The sequence below is a fragment of the Dendronephthya gigantea genome, unplaced genomic scaffold, assembly GCF_004324835.1.
Source record: "Dendronephthya gigantea isolate DGI-Jeju-01 unplaced genomic scaffold, DenGig_1.0 000058F, whole genome shotgun sequence".
In the NCBI taxonomy this organism is placed as follows: Eukaryota; Metazoa; Cnidaria; class Anthozoa; order Malacalcyonacea; family Nephtheidae; genus Dendronephthya; species Dendronephthya gigantea.
This window is the reverse complement of record NW_021163068.1, coordinates 806,835-825,485: the sequence shown is the minus strand read 5'-3', so window position 1 is coordinate 825,485 and position 18,651 is coordinate 806,835. Positions and strand designations below refer to the sequence as shown.

Sequence of the window (18,651 nt, the reverse complement as noted above, 5' to 3'; positions counted from 1 at the left end):
CGTAGTGCGACGATTACGTGAAGTATTGTAAGCATTTGAAACTAATTGTGCCGGTCCTACTCTCGATCTTGGAATCGGCGAAGTAGCCTGAACTTGATTTTGTAACCTCGTAAATTCTTCACGAGTAACGTAATTCGGAAACTGATCAGAATGGCTATGAGGATTACGTGTTGTTTGAACGTGTGCTGTTGAGTGCGACGAAACAAAATCTATAGGCGTTAAGGTACGCGAACTTGGGCTTGTTAGAGCTGCAGTTATTGGATGCGAAAGCGAATTTTTCAAACGCGCGGCATCAACAGCGGCGGCATATGTATCTGGTAGCTGCAAAATAACATGCTCTTTCAGATCTTGACGTAGTCCTTGAACAAAACATTGCATAGTTTCTGCATCTGTAAGCTGTAATCGCGCTGCTCTAGCGTCAACATCATCAAGGTAACTTTCAAGCGGCTCTACTGGACCTTGCGTGCGGTTATTTAGTTCTTGGCGCCGGAGGAACTGTTGATGTGGTGATACAAATACTTGTCTTAAAGCATCTTGTAACGCTTCTAAATCTGCGCGAACTTCATCAGTTTGACGCTGACAAACGCGTAGCGCGCTACCACCAAGAAACATTATAAACCCATTTAACTGTTGCTCAGGGGTCCACCCATTAAATGTAGCATAACTGTTAAATTTTTGTAACCATTCATCGTAGTCTTCAGTGGGGGAACCACGAAAAACTGGCGGTGGAAGACCACTAGCTCTGGGAGGCGCCCCTACAATTTGATTTTGTTGTTCCTGTAGTCTGTCGGTCATTTGTTGTAGTAATTCGAGGAGACCCTGTGGTAAGGCTTGGGCATGCTCATCCATTATTGGGGCCCTGGGAAAAGCAGGAAATTCGGTTTCTAAGTATGACAATGAAGAGAGGGAAGTATCTGAATCAGAAGTATCCAAAAGAACAGAAGGCTCGTTCCCACCCAAAGATGTACAGTTTCGTGTACACCAACGCGCAGGGTCCAACCCGAGAGAACTTAATGTTATGAGATCGCGTTCGCCTAGCAATTGGCTCGTCGTTTTCAGAACTAGATTCTGCTACGCTCATTAAACTGTAAAACTCTCTTTTATATGTAAAACATATTACTAGACTAGATATAGAGCAACGTTATTATATAGAGAAGAATATAAAGTATGTAAATTGATCGATTTAGTCAATATGCCAACTTACGACCAGCTCAACACTGGGAGTAGTTCGTCTTCCGAATCGTCTTCGTATCCAGCTGGAACTATACGATATTCTGGCTCACAGTAGCGGGACTTTGGAACTTCGAGTCGCAATTTTCGCATATACTCCCCAAATTCCAAACTTAACGGACTCTCCGTTTGGGTCGCCGCGTCTTTTGTTGTTGTCGTTGCTGTTTGGGTGGCGGCGGTTGTTACCGGGTTCGTTTCGGTTGGCGTTGGCACAAATACTACAGGGATGTATCGAACGTACGGTTCCTGCGGGTTGCTCATGAGGCCGTTCCTCCACCAAGTTGTTATAAGGTTTCTTTAATTGATACGCGAGGTACGAGATCTTTACAATAGTTTTAACTAAAGTTCGCTAATGTTCTCTTCTTTCTCCGTTCTTCTCTTCTCTACTTCTCTATCTTCGTCGTTTTGCGTTCTTGTCTTTGGTCGTCTGTCCTGTAGGTTGAGCTTCTTAACGTTTCATAAGTTAATCTTTACTCCGCTAGTCCACTGAAGGTTCAGGTGCTGTGCACGCCCTTTTATAATGAGGGTTCAGTGACTCTTGCATACGTCATCAACCATAGTGGGCTGATCCTTATCCAGCCAATCAGCGTTGTACATGTAACCAGTGGGTTGGTCTTAGAAGCTCGTTCCAGCTCTCATATCTTGTTTATTTAAGGCGTTGTCGCACTAGTCGAGTTGGTCTTCTGCTCAATCGATCAATACTTAAAAATGTTCACAACTTAAAATATTCATCATCAACAACTAGTAAAATATACCAACAATACGTCTGTGAACAATATCTTTTAACTTAAACTATTTTCACTCTTATTTTATCGAATTGAACTTGTGATGACGTAATCTATTACATGCTTGACCGAGCAACATTTTTAACACAATTGATTGACATATGAACTTGAATGGCCTACAGCGCGCACACTTTTTTTAAAGAATGCGACCATTAAGATAAGTGACGACTTACGAATGTTTATCCAGGTATTAATTCTGAGAGGATTATATTTATTTTCACCTTATTACTTATTTAATCCCACGATATGTCATACATGAAAGGGAAAGGCGATTAATGGTTGCGAATGGGCCGAAATTATATTTACTCAGGCGTCTTGCGGCAAAAATTAATCACTAATCCCTGTCATGCTCTTGTTATTCCTATTTTTGCAGCTGTTTTTATACTATTTTTGTATGCATATAACTAAACATAATAAAGCCTTGCGTAACAAGTATACAGGGAATAGTTATGTTATAACAATATATATTATACTGTATATATATATATATATATATATATATATATATATATATATATTATACTGTATATATATATATATATATATATATATATATATATATATTAATATATATATATATACACACCCATTTGCAAAAATGTTGGCCGCAGATAGATAGATAGATAGATACTCAAAGTCTAATTAGAATTGCATATGATTACATTTTCATGGGATTTCAATCATATTACACAACATATGCAATTCTAATTAGATTTCGAGTATCTATTTATATATCTATCTGCGGCCAACGTTTTTGCAAACGGGTGTATATATATATATATATATTGTTTTACACATGTTGTATATATATATATATATAAATATATATATATATAATATATATATATAATAATATATATATAATATAAAATATTATATATACTTGTATATATATATTATATATATATTATATATATATATATATAATATATATATAAATAAAAAAATTAAGTAAAAAACGTGATCACAATCACACAAACTTTAACTGCTGTAGAGTAATCATTCGCTTGATGATCGTTTCAGAAGAAACGTGAAACACAGAGTGTAGCGAACAATATATTCAAAATTTTGTAATATTTCATTGATTTTATTTTATATATATATATATATATTAATATATATATATATATATATATATATTTTCTGCATAGTTAAGGTGGCTGTCTAGAGTTTTAATTAGGTTGCACACTTGCACACATAATTTTATTGTAAGTTTGATAAGTGTCCTCAGATACGTAAATTTCTTAATAAATTAATTAATTGCACTGATGAAGGCCCGGGATAACGTACCGAAAGCTTTGCAGTATTTGCATATTAGTTTAAATGATAGCATTTAAAATATTGGTACGAGCACTTGATTTGTAATCCTGAAAAAAACTTTTTTAGGAAAAAACAAATCGGCTTGTACGATTTTCCTAAAACTGGCATATTTTACGCACCTCGATATTATAGAGGGAAGTCAGAGAAGTTTTAAAAATATTTACCGAAGGAAACACGAAAAATATACGATTATTTTTATATTCATGACATCACAAAAAATGAGGATTTTAATTTCATTGCGCGAAAACACGTGTGTATGGCTATCTAACCACGTTTTGGTGCAAAAATATTTTATTGGAATTCGGTGATTACAATTCCTGCAGGGGCGGATCTGGGGTAAGTCCAGTCAGTCGCGCGGCTTACGTATTTTTAGGCAATAAAATGAGAATTAAATATGCAAATCAATCCGCCCCTGATTCCTGCCCCAAAATGTTGCTGATATAAACAATAACATTATTTCATTTATTAATGATTTTGTAACATAAAACTGTAGAGAGCCACCTTAAGCAAGTGTGCGTGTTAAAATTTCATTCCAAGCATCGAAATTATTGAAATATATCAATACTTATATAGGTACAATGCTTAAGTATTTAATACTGCAACGCTTTTGGTCCGTTAACCCAAGCCTTTATCAATGCAATAGGTCCGTGTTAACAGACCGAAAGCTTTACGATATTAAATACTTACGTGGTCTAATGGACCTTTTGCATAATAGACCAACTTGTGATCTAGGTAACAAGAAGGAAATAAATCACCTCAGCTAAAAAGAGCATACCGAAATTATAGCATAATTGCCAAGTTTGGCCGCAAAATGTCAAGTATTCCGGAAAATATAGCCATGCAAAGTAGCCGATTTTGTATACTTTTTTACTACGGCCGGAAGCGTTTAACTAATTTAGTTACAAACTTCCGGCCATAGTAAAAAAGTATACAAAATTGGCAACTTCGCATGGCTATATTTTCCGTACTTTACAATATTTTGCAGCCAAACTTGGTAATTTTACTAAATTTAGTACGCACTTTTCGGAAATTTCCTTTTTGTTGCCTAAATCAAAAGTTGGTTTATTATGCAAAAGGTCCATTACTAGCTAATTTACTTATTTGTTGTCATCTTGGAAAATTACAAGAATATTATTATATTTATACCCGTTGTAGAACATTTCATTCCAGCATCTTGAGTATGAGAGCAAGAATGAATCCCCCATCCATTATGATAACAGCTTGTAATATTTTCTTCATCTCCAGTACAATCAAGAGCAACTAGCCAAATATTTCCAGAGCCTGAAGGAACCTCGTTCCTCTGAAGAGTTCTTGCAACATCTTTATAACCAAGGTGACGACATGCGACTTTAGCATCTTTCATATCCCATCCATCATCACAGATTGTTCCCCAGTGTCCTTTGTGCAATACTTCGATACGGCCAGCACCATTCCAACTTGATGGCCCTTGTAACCTTAGCGACCCATCTAGGAATTAAATTGAAACTTTTGGAATGCATTTGCGCCATTACACATTTTGTTTGCGATGTTCTAAGCCAAAGGACATTCCCATTTCATAAAGCCTTGGTCAAACGGCCGCAACATTTTGTTGCAACATCATGCAACATGGTTGGCACATGTTGCGGCTTGTTGTCATCATATTCGACCAGACTGGTCAAACCGTACCAACCTTCGTCATCTTTCACATGTTGCCAATCCCGGCATATGTTGCAAATCCCGGCATATGTTGCCTAGGTGAGCAACATGGCCGCCATCTTGTATTCAAATTTTATGCCAAGAACGTCTGATGCGCATGCCCAACGACAACAATGTTGTTTGCAAGTGGTCAAACGATCGCAACTCCAGAAATTGTGACAAAATGTTGCGTTAAAATTTCACTGGAGTCAAACTCAACGCAACATGTTCTAACATCATGCAACATTCTGTAAAAGGGTGGTCAAACGACCGCAACATTTTGCTGCAACATTGTTGGACGATGTTGCAACAAAATGTTGCGGCCGTTTGACCAAGGCTTAACAATAAACGTGTTATACGTACAAAGACGGCCAGCTTAGCGACCAGTTTCGAGTCACCGAGTGTGATTATGTAAATCAGGCGTTGTAAGCGTATCTCTTTCTCTTATTCGAATTTTCTTTTCTCCTTTGAATGTGTATTCCAGTGTGTATAACTCTATACTTATAACCCCAAACCTGCTGCACACGAGAGCATTCTGCTGAGTTAAAAGTCACGCGTGAAGATTAGCTTAAGCTAGGGCCTTTACAGACCACGGCGCAAAGCGGCAACGCGACGCGAATTTTCAGTTTTCAGAAGCATATAAATGAAATTCTGGAAGCAAAATTTGGAGTCATCAAATTTTAACAAGCAACGGTCTGTAAGAATAAATCATTAAAATGGTATAGATCTATAAAATGTTTAGGAGTTGAGTAAGATGAATACTTTAGTTGGGAAGTTGATATTAATGCAATCTGTGCAAAGGTTGGCGCTGCATGGTATAGGATTATATACGTACGCGAATCGCACGTTCCGGCGTTGACGGGCCGCCTTGAAAGTAGACTACAATTCTACTGTCGGCATCAGCGACCAGTTTCGAGTCACCCAGAATGCGCCAAATCGGCCGCACTGACAGTACGTGCATGTGGAGGCTAGGCTTAAGCAAGTGCCCCCAGTGTGCGGAGACGTTTTGCTGTCCGTGAATATTCAACGTTCAATAAGTGCGTAGAGTGTGGGTGCAGAGAGCAAATTTTTGTCATAGCAAGCTAATATGCATAGAAAAATGTTCAAATGTTATACAAATTTTGCATATGTTCATTATTTTTTTTCTGCAGGAATCTGTTATCTTTTCGTGCACACGTGGGGTAAGTGCGCACTCTTGCACCAATTTATTCCATGCGCCCAAAGAGAGCAAATCCCTGCAGTAAAAAAGAACATAATATGCAAATTTGTAAGACATTGCAAGTTATTCAACGTGTTGAACATTCGGCGTAAATGGTGCGCGTGAACAAAAACTCGCAAAACGTCACCGCACACTGGAAGGACTCGAGTGACTTTTAGTTCAGAATGTATATTACTGCGACCGGCTTTAGTTTCGAGGCCTCATATCTTAATTTCGCTAATGCTTTACCTTGACATTGATGTGGTACAAATTGATTTAAAAGGAAAATCGCGCCAGTCATGAAGGCAAAGCTCGTCATCTTGTAGACAGGTAGCTGTAACGAAAAAGTATACTGAGTTGGTTACCATAAGAGTTTCAAGGCTTAATAGAGTGTATATGTGAATATTCCACGCGTTGTTTATTTAGTGTTCCTTATACTGAATTTTCAGTTACTTTCCACTTGTCGAAATTTTCGCGAAGGGAGTGTCATTTTTCTTCTTACTTCTATAGCTTTGTCTGAGCATTAAAAATTTAGATTTAAGTAAAACAGAAACAGAAATGAAATCTACTAAGTCAAATTTGACATCAGCAACAATTCATTACGTATAGCTCGTGCAATGAGATATTCTTCCTCGCGAGAAATATTCTTTTTCACAGCAAGGCTAACACATTTTCTGAACTGAAGCCATGCAATTTTTGTCACTCGTATGTATGCAAAAATACAAGTTTTCCTGATCAAAGAAGCAAGGATATTTTCTTGCTTTTTATGATTAGCTATATCTGAAAAATATACCATTACTTACGATCACGATTGATAACATAATGAATTATACAACACAAAGTCCTTCATGCAAATTAAGTTTATTTATAGGTTACCCCTGGTATTAGCGAGGAATTAATACTTTTTGTCCTTTTCCAAACCGACGCACAAACGGTTAGTAAATTTTTCCTATTCGCCAAAGTGCACTTGCAACTAACAGATGATATGATTCACTTATAAAAAATTGCCTGTTAGCGAAAAAACAGCTTCTTTCGATTCTTTTAGATGCGATACTTTAATTCTATACTAACTATGTCAAAGTTTGTTTACTAACTATATTAATTTTCCTCTACTTTGCATAAACAGAAAGAGTCCTGATATGAATCAATATTTTGATATTCTTGAGCTGATAGTGAAAGCGAATCAAATTAATTTTACTGATCTAGGTAATTTCTTATCCGCTTAGTCCGCAAAGTCATTTGGACATCACGGCCAGTAGTGAAAATTTTGTTATCTTAAAACTGATGAGGAGAATAGCTGAGTGACGACGAATAACTTTCCTTAATAATAGCTAGACTTTCCTTAATAATAACTAGTTCCTGTGATTTAAGGATTAACCTGTGAATATGACTATTTATGTTGTACCTCCAGTTACAATTCTGTCATGACCGCTCAATATGTGACCTTCCACGGGAAAACATACGTTAACGCTATTTCGTTCGTTCGAAAATATCGTTCGTTATCCGTTCGTTTGCCGTTCAAACGCTTGAAGCGTTCGTTGAAACGATTTTCGAGATCGTTCATCGTTCGAAATTGCCCGTTCGAACGCTTAGGAAAAAACGTTTGAAAATTGGTCTAAAAGCGTTCAACCGTTTGATTTACCGTTCGTTGAAACGTTTGCCGGAATTTCGTTCAATCGCATTGGATTTGGTTCAACATATTAGATTAAACATTTGCAATGTTACAACTTTGTAGAAGAAGCGCAGAATGTGCTACACAGAAATACTCCCAGAAACGTATTCAGTTCCTTAGTAAAAGGCTTGTAAAGGAAATAGTGAGGTTATATCGTTTTAGCCTAATCGAATGCTATTTTGTGCGCTTCATGTTATGGTTTATGCTTAGCGTCATGCAGACAGAAGGCTATTAATATTCAGTGCATGCAATTATTCCATTAGCGTCAAATTTCACGTCGTAAGCTTTCTTTCAAAAATTTATCGTTTTTTGAATTCGGTAATGCACTAAATGGTTAGAATTTGTGCTTTACTATACTTCTGTAGCTTCCATAAGCGAAGTTTCACCGCGCATCCAAACAACGTCGCAAGCCATATATTAGCGTTTATACGAGCCATAATATGCCTTGGCAAGGTGCTAATTAAGTTGCATAATAGTCGGAAGTCTCTAAATGTATGTAAACAGACAAAACCAGATTTTAAAATGAATTGAGGGATTTTGCGTGTTACATATTAATATCGTACTTGTAAACCATGTGTATATAGCTAATTTATTTACATCTGATAAACTTATATAGCTGGGCCTCCGTACGAAGCAGCTACTGATTAAAATCTATTCAAAATTAAAGACCGCATCCTTGGACGGACATTTCAGCTTGAAATTCGTTGTCTTTAATGCAGTCTGACATAGCTACAAATTATACAACAAAATACCCTAGCTAATATTTGAAGACATAAATACAGTGACATAACGCGCGTTCGGTAGGGTTACGACAAGAACTAAGGGATCCCAATTTATTGGGGGCCAGGATAGATAACGAAACATCATAGTATAAGCAAAACGTGATTTATGACAAACAGCGAATTAAGGGACCCCGCAGTACCAAGTATACCTCAAGACCCCATCCTCGGCTCTGTTCGTTACGCCACTGCATGAATATCATAGCAATTTAAATATGTACGCGTGCATCTAGTCTAAAACTGGAGCCGGAGCAACAAGATCCTCAGTGCCCCGCTTACAAAATCACTAGATCTAAGCCATCTGGCTCGATCGTCGCTGGCATGTTGAAAGGTGGCAATTGCATAAATATAACTTATGGCATAAATATAACTCATGCATTGTAAATATTTATTTAGACTCTTAATTCACAAAAAAAAAACTTCATATATATTGATATATGCACATTTCAGCACAATTCACTCTCCATGTATATTTTGGTTGTAATTTGATTTCTCTCGACTTGCTCCTCGAATCGGAAACGTGGAACGCGGAAAAGGCTCAAATCGTATAAATGATAGAGACTGTATGAAAGTTATGAACCTATATCAATGATGTTCATTGTGTGACATTGTTTATTACAAAAAAATTCCGTGTTTTTGTGAGGTTGAGTTTTGCGCTATGTTTTAAAGTGCCTGCAGTCCTTCCTTGCGCACCACTGGGCTGACACAAGCCCAAAGGGCAAGTTGCCAAGCTAACGTTTACAAACATTTAAGTTTGACCTTTCAGATATTTTGCTACATATATTTCGCTATATATAATTCATCAGAAAAGGAGCATTGGAATTTATCTTGCTTGGACAACATATCAGCTGTTGGGCAACAGGAAAACTTTCACTAATTTTGATTTGGGTTCCCTTGATTAGAAATTACATTCCGGATATCAAATTGCAATTATGCATGGTCATTGCACCTTGACGCCTGCCAGCTAGAGCGGCAAAATGAGCAAATTTCAAATGGCGTCTATCAACTGTTTATGCGTACATGTGCACGCGGGTAAAGATCTTTACCAATAATTTCGCGAAGACTATCCCAAATATTTGCTGGATATTAAGATCAATGGAGAAGTCAAGGCGTTTTAACACGTGCATATAAAGGTATGAATACTAAATGAAACATTAGCTATGATACAAGGAAAGTCATGACTGGGCCACTTTATTAGGGGCGCTTGCAATTATTTTCCTCCAAGCCTTGAAATCAGGCTTATCGATGAAATCATCAACAGAATTCGTATAACGGTTGTCTCGATACAAACTAAAGTTTTTTTTCCCTTGAGTGTATTTGCTTGGCTAAACTGTAGCTCTCTATTGACCATGCATATATATCGAAATATGACACGCATTCGAAGTAAGATTTCATATAGATGATCATGCAATTGTATATAACAAGACGTTCTCAATTGCATTTTATGTATTGTTAACGCGAGTAAAATTATTCGGATATATTAAATGCGCACAGCAATATAACCCTTTAGATTGCTTATCATGGCCGGTGAAATCAAGTTGGGCCACGATCATCCAATCATTCCGAATAAACATGACATGAAAGGTTGCCAGACCTTCAAAATGGCTTGGCTGAGGTTAGAAAGTTGTTAGCTTGGGCCGTGGTGGTTAATACAATTTATAGGATGCATTTACTTACATTGAAAAAGCAATTGTTTACAAACTTTGCTGACATTTTTCATAAAAAAAGGGTAGATGCTACCTCGAAATATATATAATTATATGATGTAAAAAGATTTCGCCAGACAAAATGGATTAATGCTTTCATGCATGTCTTAATTAATCTTGATTAGTTAATTTTACTGTAAGCAGGAGGCACAAATTGTGTCACAAGTAGATGTCTCGAAGATGTTGAGATCGTTTGTTTCTTAAAATGGTGAGTATAAACTCCCCTGTGCATGCATTTGGCATTGTCGTTTCTATATGGGCGGCAGCATTGCTATATGCTTTGCAGAAAAAATTATTTGCACTCTGTGATTTAAAAACCCGGTTTCTATATGGGCCGTCTGCTATTGCTATATGCTTTAGTGAAAATACTGTGCAATCTCTTCTTGCTGCCGGGGTTGAGTATTAAGTTGTTTTGCAGGGCGGAACTGAATTCGGACCTTCGGGATTGCGGATTGCCGCGGTGGTTTGAAATGAAGATTTCGAAAATTATCCCATTAATTTACGCGTTCTATTTCTTTAGGTCACTATTGTTAGGCTCATGCAGGTAGCATAGGTATATTTACGCAGTTAACTATGTAAATGGTCGAATATTTGGGGGGGAAAAATATTTCCTGATGAATATAGTGTCCACCAAGAATTTAGTTAGCTAATTTAATATCACAAGTATTGATTAGCGATATACTGGTTCATAAGTCATAACACATGCATATGTGATCGTATGGTCACAAAACATATCACTTATATGAAAAAATATGGCGGCAGAAATAAGAACATTGCAGCTTTAGCTTTGCGAAGAAAATATGGCGATGGTGCATGCAGTCAATAAAATAGATTATTATCAAATTTTAAAATATTCTTAAGGTATAATGATGCCCATAGTTGCTACTGACAGTACTGTGTATAGGCGACATTCCGCGACAAGCTTGACCGCAGCTAGAGGCTATTGCCGCACGGAACATATTGTGTGCACTAGGTAAATATTCAAGCTTATACAGGGTGTATCAAAAAAAAGGTAATCCAACTTCAACAAGCTATTGTACGTGAACTACTCAGTGTATGAGCGAATTTTTTTCATATTCAGAAAGATCAGGCTTTTAACTATCGGGTGACATGTTTTTAATACCAAATGGTGGTGAAAAGTGAGCACATACGAGGCTGATAAAAAATGTTAGTCGCAATCGCATATTTTCACCTTTGAGCCTAATTAAAGCAGTGCATAACAAAAGAAAAAAACAATTAATCATGAACATGTCACAGCTTGCACCGGTTTTATGCCGCATTGCTTAGAATGCTCTCCTTATTCCTACTTAATATGCATATGCGGGTAGTTTATTCAAAAGCAAAATTCTTCAATTAAGTCCCAAAGAGAGTTAATTTTCAATGGTTTCAGTCCCAACTCTCAGAGGTGAAAATATGCGATTTCGACTAACACTTTTTATCAGCCTCTTATTTGCTCATTTTTTCACCATTTGGTATCAAAAACATGTCATTCGATAGTTAAAAGCATAACCTTTCGGAATGTGAAAAAAAAATCGTTAATAGAATGAGTAGTTCACGTACAATAGCGCACCAAAGTTGGATTACCTTTTTTTTGATACACCCTGTATTTTAAATATTTTATTACCGCCGCGCAATGCATTGCTAAAATTTAAATGTGGATTTTCACGTGTATAAATGGTTTGGATATTTAATGTAGTGGGCTATTTATACCAAAAAAGTTTTGACAGCATGCAAGCACACGTTACTAAGCTGGTTTGCATACAAACGAACTTTGCGTATGCGATATTCTGTATTAATGTCTGGTTATCATCTGTAAACAACTTGAACCTTGCGCTAATTAATTTAGTCGTTTGCGCGTCAAAGAGTATAAGCAATAGTGTACAATGGAATCTTGTGTTTAGTTTAACATAAAATATGTATCCAGTATATAGCTGAAACTCAACCAAACTGAGACGGTGACCAATGACATTGCCTATGATATTATTATCGAAGCCAGGCCATTTATGGCAATCTTCGTTTACTCTCGGTTTAAAGCCGTGTTAATAAAACGGATGCATGCATGATGTGTTTATATGTCCTTAACCACCCATCCATACATATAGTTTGTCCGTGGAGAGATTTACAAAATCTGTAACGTTGTTGCAAATAAACACGCGCTGAATATTTTGATGGGTATAGTTGCAGATGATGCATTGATTAATTTGACATAATGATGATAATTTGTACTAATAACTGAAGGCTTTCTAACGATTAATAAACCCGAATTTTGATGCAAAATGCAAATGTGTATATGTATATAAAGTATAAAATAATGTGATTTACGTAGTTTGGCTAATAAATTTAGTTAAACATTCAAATGAAGGCATAGGTTATATGTACACGCGCATACTTGCGCCAACACATGTTAGGTGTTTGAAAATATTTCCTATTCTTTTAATTACTCAATAATATCTTGCGTCAATCATACGCGCAACAGGCGTTCAGACTAATTTGTTAAAACCGTTCATAAACATAAATCGTTCAAACGGCTTCAGATTGAACGTTTATTTATCCGTTCGTATTCTCGACTTTAAACGTTCACATTTTTAGCTGAATTCGTCAAAACGTTTTTTGGGTTCGTTGAAACGTTATTACAGATCGTTCACTACCCGTTCGTTATCCGTTCGTTTTGCCGTTTCAACGAAATATCGTTAACGTACGTTTTCCCGTGGAAGGTCACATATAATGAGCGAATTGTACAGATTGTCAGTTAAAGCAGAGCCGCAGAAGCTAGATTGAGATTCTAAACTATCGTGCTTATTTAACTATGTTTTATAATTACGTATACCAATGAATTCTTGGATTTTGAAATGTCGTAGAAAGCGAAGTGGTAGAGCTTTACACATGTATTTTAAAAATTCGCTCGAAATTACCAAAGATAAATCACGGTGTTGCAAGTCGAACATGAATGCAGTGGCTTGTCAAGGGCGAAATCTTTTGAAAATAAAGACAACAGTCGCGTAAAAATGGTAGTCTTATTGTGATGAATATGTAACATATGAAATGTATAGGCGGTAATTAAATTTCAAAGAAAATTTTTAAATCTGATTTCCGTTTGGTAAGATAGAACTGATTAAAAACTCGATAAGTCAAACAGATAAAACAAATTAAATAAATTTGTTTAGTGAATCCTTATAGTCGCCCACCATACGTACACTACAATAAATCACTTCCTGATATCTTCTCACTGAATTGTATCGCATTTTTATCAAAGTAAGTACATTACATATTACGTACTTTTATTCTTCGACACCTTTCAGTTATGCCTTATGGTTCAAACGATACCCAATGCCCAAACTCTCAAAATCTTTAAAGATAGATCGTTATATGATACGCAGAATACGGTATCAAGTTCGATATACGTCTTTGAATACTGTTTTCAATAAACATAACCCCGGCTGTTGTTATGATAATGTAGCCCTTGTCCCCTGGTGTTGTTATGCATTCGTTACAATTATTTTGCATCAAAAAAACAAGCAAACATATGCCACTATCCACCTCAAATACTTATCGTCACTGCAAAATACAGGCAAGAAAGCGTTTGTGTTCTGCGATTTAGAGATATTGGTGGCATTGATCAACCTTGTACAATTGTACATGTATACGCAAATATAAAAAAATGGCGACTTTTCGGCTATGATTTCACTCGTCACCAGGGATGAACTAGCTAGGTTATACATCAAGTCCTTTTCATACCAAGAGATTAGTGATTAATAGTAAAGCCGGAATACCTAATAATTCTTTGGAAGCTTCAATTCCATGATTAAGCTGTAAATCTCTGAGGGCGAAAGGCATATAGACTTATGTGTATCAGACATTGCTAAACGGTCGAATAGTTTAACTTCCTGATCGGCTAAGTTATTGCTCAATCACAATAGAATAGTAAATATCAAAGAAACATGACTAAAACCGAATATGGCGTCTTAATTGACGAAATTGTTTTATATAACATTGCTAGAGCGGCCATAACCGCCAAATTGATAAAATATCTATATCAGCGTAGTAGCCTCCGTATCAGCACTATTAAGAGTTTGAGGTCTGTTGGTGCATCAAAAACACTATAATTATACTTTATGTATGATGCTCTAATACAGTCTCACTTTGACTATAGTTCGTAATGCCGTGTGGGGAAAACTTAAGCTAACCAATCCCAGAAGCTATAAGGGGCTTATTAGATGGAGTGGTTTCAGCCCGGGCTGAAACTTAGTGTTGTCGTGCATGTAATCGTATATAAACTTAAACTCGGACAAAAAAATTCGCCTTGACAATGCTTCTTCGTTTGTTTATTTCATTTTTATGTGCATGCAGTCATAGTCCCTTAAAGGCTGCTTTCCACTTACGCGTTTTTTATACACACGTGCACGTACGGAAAATTTTAAATGCTTTTAAATTTTCATTATTTAACATCTAGGTCAACTAATGCATACTAAAATAAGCAGGAAACTAAGTTCCTTCGATTCATTTACTTAGTTTTTTAAAAGATATCATGCAAAAGGATTTAGACTTTTACGTGCGTGTACGTGCGTATGAAAAACGCGTAACTGGAAAGCAGCCATAAAGGTCAAGTTATTGTCATTCGGGATTATTGGCTCATAGCTTTCAGCTCATATTTTAAAAAAAAGATATAAAATTGTTTTGCTTTATTTTCGACGTGTTACAGCCTGCACTATTGCGGATATTGTTCCGTTCGGGAAGTTAGTATTGTTCTGCTCAACTAATAAAAATTAAACTCCCACACAACACATGTTCAAAACATAAGTACTTTCTGGGAAACCTGTATTAATTTCTTACCCGCAGCAAATAACTGCTTTCAAGCAGTTGATCGGAAGTAAAGATAAACACATTTATTTTGAAATCTTGGGCCTATTGTAGCAAATACTGTGAAATAGAAATCAGAGTCTTGTCGGGCCAAGGTAGAGATCTCCAATCACGGAGATACTCAGATACCGCAATGGAAATTTGTGACATGAAAATTTGCGACTCTTATTCACTTTTAGAAGGATATAATGAATTTAAGTCTAAACGATTAACAAACGAACGAACAAATGCATGAACGTAAGTACTAGCATTAATATCTACTTTGAATCCCCGAATTACTGTCACAGAACCCTATCGGAAAATGTTTATAATAATCAGGCATCATTATATTACATACTTTATTCTTCTGCACCTCTCAGCTTTTTCTTCATATAAAATCCAACGCGAAAGCTCAGCAAGTGTTCGGAGATCATCATAATTATACAACACAGAATCGATTGAAGCAGAAATTTACATGCAATATTAAGAAAATAAACCGGTTCTTACAATGTTTTAGTAGTGCGCGTCTGCTGTTGTTATGATAATTAATGTATCACCGTTGTTATGAATTCCACGTCTTTCTAGAAACACATGCTATCAGCTAATGCAAATATTATCATTTGTCTGAAATATGAACCCAGAAAAAAGTACTAACGTGCCTGCTCATGTTAATATTAGTTGCATCGATCTAATTAAACGCGCTTTATTAAACTAAATAGGTCATACATCAAAGAGGTATGCTATTTATTTAGAGAGATTAGTGAAATGACACGTAAAGGTTTTATGTTACTGTTAACGAATTCGTAGGTGTCTTTGGATGGCAAGGGTTCCCCGTTCCCCGTGACTATACTAATTGATCGTGTCGCGTAGCGACAGCGATCTATAGTTTCGGCTTGGTTTTTTTTTTATTATTATTTTCCTCTCGGGTCGACCCCCAGCGTCGCTAGCTGCAGGCCATATCACCCTAATCGAGAACCTGCGCACAGGTAAGTTGCTAGTTATATCACGTGTTGTATTCACTTTGGGCATATTTCGTTTCACCTTCAAAGCAGTAAAGTAGAATCAATAAAGCGATAAAAATGCTAGCAAGTGCTATCTTTATCTTTACACTCATTACACATACAACTAACTGCACACGCCGAGCAGAGTAAGCCTGCACTAAAGGATTTCAAGCAGTTTCGAAATGGGCTGTTGTGTGTTTCTCCTGCTTTCAACATGCGACTATACAGGGTGTATAAAAAAAAAGTAGACAATTTTGAAATGTTAAGAAAACTATAAATTTATCAAAATATCTCATAGATTTATGCTAGTATGGGTACTTTACCATCTTCAGGTCATTCTAACACTAAAAACAAACAGAAAAATTAACATCGAAAAATGGAAGAGCGGTTTGTGAAAGCATCATTTTGAATTGCTTGTGCAAACATGAATGAGAGGTTTAAAATTCAATTTGAATTCAAGGGCTGAACGTTTGGGTATTTGTTTACAAAGAATCGAAATTTTAGAAATTTTGATGAAAATTAAGTCAGCCGCGCAACTGCGTAAACGTGGGCTTTTTTCCGTTTTAACTCGCAGCTTGAGTAACTTTTTTCATGCACGAATGATTTCATGCATGAGTGATTGCTCGGGTGATTAAACTAACAATGGTGTTGTGAAAAAAGTTACTCAAGCTGCGAGTTAAACGGAAAAAAGCCCACTTTTACGCAGTTGCGCGGTTGACTTAATTTTCATCAAAATTTCTGAAATTTCGATTCTTTGTAAACAAATACCCAAACGTTCAGCCCTTGAATTCAAATTGGATTTTAAACCTCTCATTCATGTTTGCACAAGCAATTCAAAATGATGCTTCCACAAACCGCTCTTCCATTTTTCGAGGTTAATTTTTCTGTTTGTTTTTAGTGTTAGAATGACCTGAAGATGCCAAAGTACCCATACTAGCACAAATCTATGAGATATTTTGATAAATTTATAGTTTTCTAAACATTTCAAAATTGTCTACTTTTTTTTGATACACCCTGTAGTTCGGTATATTGTTCATTTTATTATTAAGAACATTTACGACACAAAATTTGCATAGCTGGGCTGGCTACGCCGCTGTGAACGACGCGATCATATAACGCCTAGTAGGCGTCTTGTTCGAAATAGAGACCAACGGTTGGTATCAACTTGGTATTAATGAGTATTATGTTGAGCTACACAGTTTTTTTACGAAGCGCGTTTGTCGGGAAATAATTCGATGGCGAACTATTTCTCGCTGGAAATCCAGTCTAAAGAACTGATTCCACCGCCACTTTAGATAACATTAAACTTTATCTTTCCTATACAGGGTGTCTCAAAAAACCCGAAAACTATTGAAATCACTCATTGTTAAAATTTGAATGCGGTGCTCACGAATTTCAGCCCGTGGGGATTTATGCAACTTATGAAATGCTAAATGCTTTGTGTTGCAAGAGAAAGGGGACATGTCGAAGGTAATGGTCTTTGACATGTAAATGTAAATATTGTTAGTAAGTATAATTTTTGCGCAGACAAGCAAATTTTAGTGCATCATATGCCTGCATGAAAATGCGTATGGCAAACATTTATACACTTGTGGGTCCCAACAGAGTGCCTAATCTAACAATTGCATTGTTACGGGTGATTTCATAGTTGTTGTTTTTTGAGACACCCTGTATTACGTCTAAAACTCCCATAGGTATTTAATAATTCATTTCTTTTCAATAAAGCATTGAATTGATAGCTGCCGTCGTGGTGTCCCCGTCCTGCTTTAGAGTGCTAAAGGTCTCTATTAACTGTGGTCATACAAACCAGCAAGTGAACTGGTCAACGTGGTAGGCCACGTAGCCGTAACCGATAGGCCACAGGGCGTGTTGATACCAACAGTATATTATTTTGTTGTAATTTTTATTCTTGTTGCTTCATTCTTTTATTCACTGTTGTGATATTAAAATAAACTATTTTAGAAATAACGACAATTTTTGAGGATTACTATATATTATACAGGGTGAGTCAAAAAAGTGACGCCTTTCATATTCAAATTAGGCACATAATTAAACAGAAGTTGCCTAAATAACCCCAGGTTATACGAAGCATGTCAAATAAGTGAACTCTAAAAGTAATTTTAACTAATTTTTTGAGAAATAATGAAAGTGTATAAAATTTGCATGGAACTGGACGACCTTTTATTAGTCAGGCATTTTACTTGTTGGCAACACAAGATGGTTCAACCAACCACTGAACAACGAGTATTTGTTGTTGTCCCAAAATACAGAACAAAAAGATACCCAATCTGGTTAGAAAAACAGTTGAAATTCCGCAAAAATTGAGCATTTATAACTATTCGAAGCATATTAATTCTAAGTTTAAATTTGATATAGCGCGAGTTTTTTTTTACTTGGCAGAGGATTTTACTTATATATGACTTCACCGGGAGGTCCATTATTCAGGGGGG

The 18,651-nt window shown here is 36.3% G+C and overlaps 1 protein-coding gene across 1 annotated transcript in view; it reads right to left on the bottom strand.

Annotated features, from left to right (window-relative positions):
- LOC114529923 (deleted in malignant brain tumors 1 protein-like) overlaps positions 1 to 13,724 on the bottom strand; it is a 61,086-nt gene extending 47,362 nt beyond the window's left edge. Inside the window, exons 1-3 of the mRNA XM_028551490.1 lie at positions 13,641 to 13,724; positions 6,457 to 6,541; positions 4,482 to 4,802 (exon numbers count right to left, since the gene is read on the bottom strand). Coding sequence (XP_028407291.1) covers positions 4,482 to 4,802; positions 6,457 to 6,526 — 391 coding nt within the window. The 5' untranslated portion in view covers positions 6,527 to 6,541; positions 13,641 to 13,724. The remainder of the gene's footprint in view (positions 1 to 4,481; positions 4,803 to 6,456; positions 6,542 to 13,640) is intronic.
- Between the last annotated feature and the right edge of the window lie 4,927 nt (positions 13,725 to 18,651).